At 48.7% G+C, this 11,839-nt stretch overlaps 1 protein-coding gene across 4 annotated transcripts in view; it reads right to left on the reverse strand.

Moving 5' to 3' along the window:
- Positions 1-437: 437 nt before the first annotated feature.
- The window catches only part of Znf839 (zinc finger protein 839), a 29,178-nt gene continuing 17,776 nt past the window's right edge, over positions 438-11,839 (reverse strand). For 2 of the 4 annotated variants that reach the window (XM_029559904.1, XM_029559903.1), the window contains 6 exons: positions 7,501-7,593; positions 7,383-7,418; positions 6,858-7,007; positions 5,185-5,331; positions 4,907-5,042; positions 438-2,541 (listed from right to left, as the gene is read on the reverse strand). In XM_029559904.1, the coding sequence (XP_029415764.1) occupies positions 1,631-2,541; positions 4,907-5,042; positions 5,185-5,331; positions 6,858-7,007; positions 7,383-7,418; positions 7,501-7,593 (1,473 nt within the window). In that variant the 3' untranslated portion in view covers positions 438-1,630. The remainder of the gene's footprint in view (positions 2,542-4,906; positions 5,043-5,184; positions 5,332-6,857; positions 7,008-7,382; positions 7,419-7,500; positions 7,594-11,839) is intronic. The other 2 variants (XR_003848198.1, XM_008825659.2) reach the window with 2 other exon arrangements.

Here is an 11,839-nt window from a genome sequence, read left to right on the forward strand (position 1 = left end):
GAGCTGAGACATGAGAGTTGACACTTTAAACTATGTGCACATTAGTCCATAGATGAAAATTTGTCTTTTTTGAAAATATGACTTGGGCTGGAGAGATTGTTCAGCAATCGGAGAACTCGCTGCTCTTCCAGGGGACCCAAGCTCAGTTCAACCATGTGGAACTCCAGTTTAAGGGGACTTGATACCCTCTTCTGGCCTCCACAGGCACCCACATATGTGCACACACACACACATAAAAGTAGAAGGGTAGTGAGATGGTTCAACATTTAAGAGCACATGCTACTCTTCCAGAGGAAGGCTGATTCCCAGTACCCACATCTGGCAGCTCACAACTGTCTACAACTCTAGCGCCAGGGGATCCAACCCTTTTCTGGCCTCTGTGGGCCTACACATGTATACATACACACACACAGATACACACGCATACACAGTAACTTTACAAAATGGGTGCACTTACATACATGCAGGCAATATACTCATACACATAAAAGAAACTTTAATAAATTCAAGTTCAGCCTGAACTATGCAGCAAGACCCTGTCAGTGGAGACCTGGTAAGGCGTCTCAGCTGGCAGAAGCACTTGCTGAGCAAGCCGGGCAACCTGAGCACCATCTCTGGGACCCACATGAAAGTGGAAGAGCCAAGTCCTCACAGCTGTCTTCTGACCTCCACATGCTGAGACACGCACCCTCTACACACACAAATAATACATACATTTTAAAAAAGCAGGTGGAGCCAGGCCTGGCTTTACAAGCTATAATCCCAGCTACTTGAGAGTCTGATGCAGGAGGATCACAAATTCAAGGCTAGTCTGGGCAAGTCTGAGACTCTCAAAATGAAAAGCACAAAAAGGGATGTGGATACGGCCCAGCCTAGCGTGTTCAAGGCCCTGGTTCAAGTCCTACCCCTACTAAGAAAGCAAACAGAAATGACTTTCATTCCTACTTCTCAATAAAATCTCCCAGAATGACTAGCTTTCCATTTCTCTGATTGAACCCAGAAGCTTCTGGTGCTGACAAGTCTGTTGAAAGCACACCCTGGAAGAGAAGGGACAGTGACATGCAAGTGAGGAGCAAGGCTGCCAAGTCACAGTAGAATGACCCCACCTGCCAAGGCCACCAACCTTTTCTAAGAGTGAGATATATGTGACGGGTTCACATCTGCCATGGGAACGTGCCTGGAGCCTCAACTTCAGGCTAGGACAGGCAGATTATGAATTCAAGGCCAGCCTAGGCTGTATCAAAACCCTGCTTCCCCAAACAACAAAAATAGAGATGTGCCACTATTGTGATGAGCTCCTTAGAAAAAGAGACAATAGAATTAGTCTTTATAAATAGAAGGCTCATTTGTGTCAGTATTCACATTAGAAAAATATACACTCCCTGAAACAGACCTTCTGTGGGTAAAATCTATACAAATATAGGATCAAGGTCCTGACTCCTGCTCAGCATGGTGGGCCATCCCTGTCATCCTACTACTTGGGAGATGGAGGAAGGAGGATTAGGAGTGCAAGGCCAGTCTGGGTTAGGTATCAAGTTTGAGATCAGTCTGGGCTACAAAGAACACTGCCTCAAACAACAGTGCTCCCCCGCCCCCCGGCCACACACACACAATAGATTCTGACTCCTGGTCACTGAGAGGGCTCTGCCTCCACAGTGAGGAAGGCCTCCATGGCTTCAAGAGCAGCCCCTTCTGCCAGGCCAAACCTCAGAGCTGAACCCCTTGCATTAGTCACCATGACAATATCCTCCTGAGATACTATGGTACCTGGATCAGATAAGATAATGCCATCATAAGTCTGAATAAAAATCTGCTCCTGGCCCTGAGACACTTGTTGACACTGACTGGAAACCTCAAAAGCCAGGGCTTCTCCCACAGCAGCCACAGTCTCCTGCTCTCTCTGGTCACCATGTGCCTCCAGCCTGCAGGGGAACTGGCTTATGTCCCCGGCTTGGCTTCCAACACTGAGATCCATATTAGTTGACAGCAATCCATCTGGTCCAGGAAGACCTGGCTCTGGCACACTCTTGGAGGCATGGGCAACTGGCAGGATATTCATAGGCAAAATGTTCTGGAGTGGAGGAGCTGCAGCCTCTGCAAGCAGGACATGGTTGGGGCTGACCTGCGGGCCACTGAGGTGGGGATGACTCATCTTGCCCAGGTCCCCTGCCTCTGCATTTCCAGACTCACCAAGCACTCCCCCATCTAATGATGGGGTGCCACAGGTACCCTGGCTCCTCTGGATAACACCAGCAATCTGGTCTGTAGAGTGTTCTGGAACATTCTCTTCAGAAAACACCGGCACTTGGGCTGGAGGTGGCCCCCTGGGTTTTGCTAACTGAGCATAAAGAGCTGGCCCACTGACATCCTGACACAGGAGAGCAGGATCTGCAAACCTATGCCTGGCTTCAAAGTCATCAAAAGCCCCCATTACAAGCTGCTGACCCGCAGGTAAAGCATGCCCACCACTAGTAGAAACCGTCTTCTCACCACTTCCTTCAGAGCAGGGAGAGGAGTTCTCACTTGCTGCAGAGGCAAAACCTGAAGGGTTCAGAAAAACACTAGTCACATATGCATGTTGTAAATGAACTGGTCCAAACTAATGTTCTTGCAAGAAGAGAGTAACACTTTCCTTGCTCTTGAATTTGGTAGCAATATTTTTGTATTAGTTACTAATGTCTAGTCATTCAGAAAGGAAGATTTTGTATTAAAAACATATTTGGAAGCCAGGCATGGTGGTGCATGCCTTTAATCCTAACACTCGGGAGGCAGAAGCAGGTGAATCTCTGAGTTCAAGGCTGGCTTGGTCTACATAGTGAGTTCCAGGACAGCTGGGGCTACAGGGAGGCCCTGTCTCCAAAAAGACCAAAAAAAAAAGACTATTGGCTAGGTGGGTGTAGTGGCACACGCCTATAATCCCAGCACTCAGGAGGCAGAGGCAGGCAGATCTCTGTGAGTTCAAGGCCAGCCTGGTCTACATAGTGAGTTCCAGGATAGATGAGTTCCAGGGAGACACTGTCTCAAAAAGACCAAAAAACCCCCACTATTGGCTGAGTGCAAATGAAGTATAGGGTGGGTCGCTGAGCTTCCAAGCACGGATGAAACTAAAAAAGAAAGCTGACTAAGCCAGGGGGCTATGCTTAGACTGGTACTGGGGGATCCTTGTTCCCACTGGAAAAAATCTGCCTTTGCCCAGGCAGAGCTGGGTAGTAAGTTCTAAAATGGACACTGCCTCTTCCATTGGTCTTATCATCAGGCCAGGAATCAGGTGGCCCCATATGACTTTACAAAGGCATGTGAATATTGCCAATATATTCAAAGTACCTAGTAGATAGGATCTGGTCGGAGGCAGAACAAAAAGCCAGAATGTCGTGTTCTTTTTTAATTAATTAATTTTATGTGTATGAGTGTTTTGTATGCTTGTATGTAAGTGCATCCCTATATACAGTGTTTGCAGAAGCCAAAAGAGGGCATCAGGGGATCAACTGGAGTTATGAACAGTTGTTAGTAGCGATGTGGGTGCTGGGAACCAAACCTGGGTCCTCTGCAAGAGCAGCCAGTGCTCTTAACTGATGAGCCATCTCTCCAGTCCATGTCTTATTTTCTTTTTTTTTATATTTTATTATTTTTCTTTCCTTATTTATTTGGTTTTTTTGTTTTTTGTCTTTTTGAGACAGGGTCTCCCTGTAGCCCCATCTGTCCTAGAACTCACTATGTAGACCAGGCTGGCCTTGAACTTACAGAGATCCGCCTGCCTCTGCCTCCCAAGTGCTGAGACTACAGGTGTGCACCACCATGCCTGGCTATTTATTTGGTCTTTTTTTGAGACAGGGTCTCTCTGTAGCCCCAGCTGGCCTGGAACAAACTATGCAGGCCAGGCCGGCCTCAAACTCACAGAGATCCACCTGCCTGTGCCTCCCAAGTGCCTCCCATAGCCACCACACCTGGCTATTATTTTTATTTTATATGTATGAGTGTATTGCCTGCATGGATGTGATTGCACCATGTCATGCAATGCTTCGGAGGTCCAAAGAGGGCATTAGATTCCCCTGGAACCAGAGTTAAGGACGGTTCATAGCCGCCATGTGGGTGCTGGGAATTGAACCTGGGTCCTCTGCAAGAGCAGTCAGGGCTCTTAACCGCTCAGCCATCTCTCCAGCCCCCCATGTCTTATCTTCAAATGTTAAATCCCAGCTGTTCAGTGAAACCAAATCTCAGATGCCAAGCCATAGATACATGTATCCTTGGGACCCAACTCTGTCCAACCTCTTGCATCAGGCTTGGACCCCAGCTTGGAACACCAGCATAAAGTGACTCTTAATTTTAATAAGGGGCTTGTGGAGGTTTGAATGAGCATGTCCCCCTTAGGCGCCAAGTGTTTGGACATTTTGTCCCCACTGGTGGTGTTCTTTTGGGAGGTCGTAGAAGGTGTGGCTGTGCTGGAGGAAGCATGTCACTGGGGGCGGGCTTAGAGAGTTCTTAAGCCTTGCCTGATTGCTTGCTCCCTGTACCTACTTGAAGATGTGAGAGCTTAGATTCCACTCCTCCTCCAGCCACCTCTGCCACCATGCCACCCCTCCAAGATGGACTGACTCTTGCTCCTTTGGAACCATAAGCTAAATAAACCCTTCCTTTTACAATTTCCTTTGGTCAGTGTTTCTACCACAGCAACAGAAAAGTAACTAATAACACAGGGCTCTAGGAGACCCCACAGGTTTCATCTCTCATGAGACATGAAAATGGAATGACAGAATGTTGGGAGGTTGAGACAAAATCTGAGAGAACAGAGGGGTCTCTCAAATCAGGCCACAGGAGTACCCAATCCCTACAACTGACAGCCCTGGGAACATCCTGCCTGCTGGCAGAACCTCTGAGCTTGGAGCATCCCACAAAGCACATGCTTTACCTTTGCTGGTGGCTGGGGCACATGAAGACCTGGGCTTCTGTCGGCATCCACTGGTGGCAGCAGGACACTGGGGGCCATCTCTCTGCTGAGTTGCTCTTCGGAGCTTTTTCACCGTAGCCAGCCCCTCCCTTGCAACCTTTGGAGAGAAGACCCCCTTATCAGAGACCAGAAGCAACAGGCAGACCTGTACCCCTTCTTCCTAGAGAAGTGTTCTGGCAACTGACCAGGCCAAATCATGATTCCAACATCTGGACAGATGTCAGTGTTGAACTACTCACCACCACCCCCAGCTCCCTTCCCCTCTTCTGTCCGCTGGCTTCGTCTAGCTTCCCATCCGTCTCCCAGCTGGAGCACTTGGGTGTGCTGCTTCGGTGTGTCTCTTTCTTCCTCAGGAATTCTTCTGTGATTCCTAATGACGTGGCCACCTGAAGGGAAAGGGAGAAACGTAAGTGCTGCTCAGAGAGGCATGAGTGTGCGGAAGCTTGTGAGCTACTTGTGAGTGTCCCGTGAAGGACGGATACAAATCCTCGAGGCTCCTTTGTATGGCAAGGTGCAAGTTAAGGAGGAGAAAGATGAAGACAGAGACGAGGCTAATGAAAGAGCTGAGGGTGAAGAGATCCTTACCAAACAGGTCTGCGTTGTGTGGGCAGAAGAGGAAACAGCACTTAAAAAATCGAAACAGTCCTTAGTGCTACCACTGGCCCAGTAACCCCAACTCACACCAATGTGCCTTTTGTGCTCATTGTCTCTCCTGTTCTAATTCTTACCGGCATTCTCAGAAAACTACCGTGCTTACTGCACAGTCTCCCATATCTACTCTTCATGCCTGGTTCATTCAGCTCCCTGACGTTCAGCTGCCTGACAGGGTTCCTGTGAAGATCAGACTGGATTCCACATACAAAGCCTATGTAAAGCACTGGATACACAGAGACAGCTAACATCCTTCACACTCCAGCTTAGAGAGAGGACACCCCTGAGCAGAAGACTGAGGCTGAGGGACACAGGAAGGGCAGCAGAAGAAAACTAATTGAGAAACAGGGCTTGGTAAGTCTAGCACTGTCCAAACTGGACAGTGTCCCCTTAAAAAATGCTGGGCGTGGTGGTGCACGCCTTTAATCCCAGCACTCGGGAGGCAGAAGCAGGCGGGTCTCTGTGAGTTCCAGGCCAGCTGGGACTGCAGGGAGACCCTGCTCAAAAAAAGACCTAAATAAATAAACAAATAAATAAATTAATTAATTAATTAAATTTAATTTAAGGGGCTATGGCTCAGTGGTTAGGAGCACTGACTGCTCTTGAAGAGGACCTGGGTTCAATTCTCAGCACCCACATAGTTAACTAACCATGGCTAACAACCATCCCTAACTCCAGTTCCAGGGGAATCTGAAGCCCTCTTCTGACCTCCGAGGCATTGCATAACATAGATGCACTCACATACATGCCGGCAATACACTCATACACATAAAATAAAAATAATAAAAAATAAATAAATAAAATTTAAAAAGAATATATTCAAGCCAGGTGTGGTGGCACATACCTTTAATTCCAGCACTTGGGAGGCAGAGGCAGGCAGATCTAGCTCAGGGAGATCCTATCTCAAAACAATCTAGCTGAAGGCAGTCTGGTGGAGAATAGGTGCTATGTTGGAACAAGCACGGATCTAATTACTGACCCCTGTGTGCCATGAAGAAATGAGGCCGGCACTGGCCTTGCGCTTCAGTAAGCAGAGGACCTGTGTCCTTGGCCTCTTTTGAGCCAGTCTGCCTTTTCAGTTTTCCGGAAGAAGCATTCGTGTTTCCTCTCATACTAAGGAAACAAAAGCTCCACTCAAGAGGAGAAGGCACCACAGTGGTTGGAAATGAAGACGTCACTGCTGAGAACATTCTCCCTGTTCACAGACACCTTCCTTCAGCTCCTCTAAGAACAATGTGCATTGCCACATGAGGCTACTTACCTCGTTGTTGTTTATCTCCAGAGGCCCCTGAGAACATGGACCAGAACCACTGAGGTAATCCTGACACATCTTCTTCACCATGTGATGCAACTCTTCAAATTCCTTATAAACAGCTGGGAAGGAAGGCTTTGCTAGATGACTTTTCTCAACCTTCATGCAGATAAAGAGGAGAGAGCTCAAGCAATGATGTGGCAAGCAGAAAACAACCTTAAAGACAGAGGATAGGAGCTTCTCCATTCCTGAAGCTGGCTGATGGCTGCAGCTCCTTCACTCCCTGGTGGGTACCTACTATGTGCCATCACTATGTCCAGCTCCAGGAGGATGGTCTGTGAAGAAAAAGGCCAGAAAACAAACCCACAGGGCTGGGGTGGCCTCCAGAGGGAGAGGGAAGGTGGGAAAGGCCTGAGGATGGGGGCACACACACACCCTGAGGTAAGGCCAGCCCAGTATTGCTCCCCACATGGAGTTAAAACAGTCAAGGACGTGATGGTGGTCTACTGAGACATGACCCAGGCAGATACCAACCCTGTGCCAGATCCTGAGGCTCACTTCAGCTCTGGCCTGGGGAAGGAAAATGACTCTAAACAGTTTGGCAAGTAGAAAGGGCAGCTTGTGGCAATTTCACATCCTCCCCTCTACTCACCCTCACCAGAAGAAACTCATACAGAGTCACGACCTGAGCCAGCTGAGGTAGTACCAATTCCACCAGATCCTCTCTACCACACTGCTGCAGAGACTGCCAAAAGAAAGCATTGGCACCTTTAGTTAGAGCCCCAGGAACTTCCAACAGGCAAGCTGGCACAACTTGGAACAGAGCACAGAAAATTCCCCACGACTCACTACATGCAGAAAGTTTCAAGTGTTCATCCATTAGCAAAGCAGCAGGATCAATTCTAGGCTCAAAGTTCTCCAAGCACTGGGTGCCATATAGCAGGGCCTGCAATGAGGACACGGCCCTGAGGACATGTGCATGCTCACTGACAGCTGCAAGGGCAGAAGTGCAAGCACAGAACTGTCGCAGATCAGTGCTGCACGACGCGGTGCCCCACAACTCAGTGCCCTGTGGGAGAAGCAGTTAACTCTGAGTGCCAGGGGCGCAGGTGCAGAGGGCAGTTATACAGACAGCACCAGGGGACTGCAGGCTGGAGGCTGGAAAGGCAGCCCAGGCCAGGTTGGGAGAAACCCAGGACTTGCATTTCCTTCCAAAGATGGCATATGGAGGAAGGTTTTGTTCTGTTAGAGGTGTTGCTATGTTGCCTAGGCTGTTCTCAAGCTCCTAGACTCAAGCGATTGTCCTGCCCCAGTCCCCTGAGCAGCTTGGACTGCAGGCATGCTCATGGTACCTAGTTCTAGAGGGAGGTTTTAGGCAGGGGGTATATGGAGTGGAGGCAGTGCGGCTTAAAGGCAGGAGAAGATGACAACTTTGGCGTGGCAGGAGGCAAGAGAGGGCAATCAGGCCCAGGACGTGGATGTAGGCGGATTTAGGGGGCTGCCGAAAACAGAGGCAGAAGCAGAGCAGAAGCTCAGCCTGTAATCTCAGCACTTCGGAGGTCAAGGTAGGAAGATTGGCAAGATCAGGCTGGCTCCATAATGAGTTTGAGGCCAGCGTGGGTTACAGATTGGCAATGTCTCATAAAACAAAACAAAACAACACAACACAACAAAACAAGAAACAAAAGGAAAAAAGAAAAGAAAAGGACCAGGTGTGGTTTAATCTGAGCACATGGGAGGCAGAGGGAGGCAAATCTCTGTGAGAACAAGGCCAAGTCTACATAGCAAGTTCCAGGCCAGCTGGGACTACAGGGAGACCCTGCCTCAAAAACATACACACAGGGGGCTGGAGAGATCGCTCGGTGGCTAAGAGAGCTGGCTGCTCTTGCAAAGGACCCAAGTTCAGTTCCCAGCACTCACACAGTGGCTGACAACTATCTGTAATTCCAATTCCAAGGGATCCAATGTCCTCTTCTGGCCTCTTTGAGCACTGTACAACATGGGTTCACTTACAAAACACTCAGACATAAAGTAAATCTCACACACACACACACACACACACACACACACGAAAGAAGGGAGGGAGGGAGGAAGGGAGGGAGGGAAGGAAGGAAGGAAGGAAGGAAGGAAGGAAGGAAGGAAGGAAGGAAGGAAGGAAGGAAGGTTGGATGGTAGGGGGAAAGGGGGTAAAGAGAGGAAGAGAGAGAAGAGAGAAGCAAGAAGGGGCTGGGCTTCCCAGCTTGAGCACCCAGTCCAAAGGAGCAGAACTTCCTCACAGCGGGGAGAGACAGGACACCAGCTGTGTGCCCTCTAAGACATGGAAGAGGAGGAGATTTGAGAGTCACCCAAGTGGGTAGTTTTCTAATGAGAGATCCGAGGCTCCAGGGAGAGGTCTGATCAGGAGGTACAAATGTCAGAGAGGAAGCAACACAGGGAGGGGAGTGTGAAGAAGCCTTGGGGACACAGTGTGTGAGGTGAGGTAGGCCGCGCAGTCAGGCTTAGAGGGAATAATCAGGAGCTGCTAAGACCTGGAAGGGACCAGAGAAGGCCTTAGTTCTCCAGAGGAGCTAAAGGAACACCTTCTTATTGTCAAGACAAACACATCTAACTCAGAGGCCAGCAGGCTGGCTCAGTTTGCCGTGCAAGCCTCATGACATGAGTTTGAGCCCAAGAACCCACCTGTAAGTGGAAGGAGAACCAAGTCCACAGAGCTGTACTCTGACGTCCCACACGCACCATTGGCACGTACACACAAACGATAATAAGTAAGCAAGTAAGGTTAACTACGATGGTCAAAAGCCCTCAGAGAAAGACTAGCAGTCGGTTTCAGCTCTATGGGAGCACAGGAAGGTCAGTTATAAGGTATCGCCTCACGATGATGATGGTAGACAGGACACCACCGTTATGCACAGTGCATATATCCACCTGCAGCTTTTGCCTGTTTTTTTTTTTATGTATATGAATGTTTTGCCTGCATGTATGTACATGTACCACTTGTGCATACAGTGCCCGAGAAGGTCAGAAGAGGGCTCAGATCCTCTGAACTGGAGTTAAGGATGGGTGTTAGCCACCATGTGGGTGCTGGGAACTGAACCTGGGTCCTCTGCATGAGCAGCCAGTGCTCTCAACCACTGAGCCATCTGTAGTCTTGGCAGTGGATTCCTACCCTACTTCCTGCCTCCTGCCAGAGTGGCAGTTATGTCTAGCTTGCACACACTGTCCCTCCATAATGAGAACTCAGCCTGACAGGTTATGGGCACTCAGTTCATGTATAAATTAATGTTAACCTCTAGGGGGTGTTTTCATCTAAGAGACTCAGAATGGTCCTGCTTACAACAGCAACCAATTGTCTAAGGGACAGCTGGGGTATTGTATGTGGGGCTGGCAGTGTCACCGCAATACAGTCATTCATGTACAGCCTGGGCCAGTCTCACTGCCTCTGACCCCAAATAACCTGCGATCAAATTCTGGACGTGCCTCCTGCCTGCAGTGACCCTGGGTATTTGCTTTCCCTGCCTTTCAGGCTGCTCATCTATTAAACTGGGGATTATTGCCAGGTGTGGTGGCAAATGCCTTTAATCCCAGTACTCAGGAGGCATAGGCAGGTGGATCTCTGTGAGTTCACATAGTGAGTTCCAGGCCAGCTGGGGCTACAGGGAGACCCTGTCTCAAAAAGACCAAAAATAAATAAATAAATAAATAAATAAATAAATAAATAAATAAATAAATAAATAGGGATTATTGTGGAATAAATGACAGGAGGCTGGCTTGGAGCTCAGCACAGAGACACTGGGATGCAGGAGACTTGAGCTGCCTCAAAAAAATACTCTATAAACCGTGCTGATTCTAATGCTGAATGATGGACTCCAGACAAAGGCTCCCTCCCACCTCTAACAATCAATCATCCAAGGTGTCCTGACTCAATGGGAATGGAAGTAAAGCTAACTCTCTAGTGTTTAAATTTGCAGTCACAACTTACAACACTACACTGTGCTGTAAAACTCTTTATATAAGAAATCCGTTTCCTGGAAACCCAGGTCTTCCACTGTGTAGGAGTTAGGGCCTTTTGCCCCTTGGCAGCCTCTCTGATGTGAGCTGTTTTGCTGGACAGCTTTAGGGTCAACTTGACACATCTGGGTTGAGGGAGCCTCAATTGGGGAATTGGACTGGCCTGTGGCCATGTCTGAGGGGCATCTTCTTGATGAGTGATGTGGGAGGGTCCAGCCCACTGTGGGTGGTGCCACCCCTGGGTAGGTAGGCTTGTGTTGCACAAGAAAGCAGGCTGATCAGGGGCCAGGGGAGCAAGCCAGTAAGCAGCATTCCTCCATGGACTGTGCTCCAGGTCCTGCCTCCAGGTTCCTGTGCTGAATTCCTACCTTGGGCTCCCTGATGAACTGTGACTCAGGAGATGTAAGACAAAATAAACCCTTTTCTCCCCAAATTGGTATTGGTCAGAGTGTTTTGTCACAGCGGTGGAGAAACAAACTAGAACAGAAATTGGTACCAGAGAGTCGGGCACTGCTGTGACAGACCTGACCTTGGTATTTTTAGGATTATGGAAGCATTTGGAATTTTGGTCTGAAAAGCTGGTGTGTGCTTAGAGTTTGTTGTTGTGGAGCTTGAAACAGTTATGCTGAAAGAGCTGTAGACAACAGAGGTCTGGCTTGTGAAGCTTCAAAGGGAAGCAGAGCCTATCAGGGCTGTTTGTGTGAGATTTTGAATTAAGAATCTGTTGGTTCTGGTTGGCTGGGGCTGAAGAATCAGCTGTGATTAAGAAGAGACCAGAATCTGAAGTAAAACCTTTGCTTTACTGGGACAATTGATGCTGGTTAGCTGGGGCTGAAAAATCAGCTGTAACAAGATACCAGCATCACTGTGGTGAAGTCTTCTGGGAGGTATTTCCTCAGGGTCAGCACACAGAGGGGATCTGCACCTCTATCTCAAGCTGGAAGCAGGACTTGGTAATGTGTAAGAGTCTCCTGCATGGTTCT

Source organism: Nannospalax galili, unplaced genomic scaffold (assembly GCF_000622305.1).
Source record: "Nannospalax galili isolate Female #2095 unplaced genomic scaffold, S.galili_v1.0 scaffold188, whole genome shotgun sequence".
NCBI lineage: Eukaryota > Metazoa > Chordata > Mammalia > Rodentia > Spalacidae > Nannospalax > Nannospalax galili.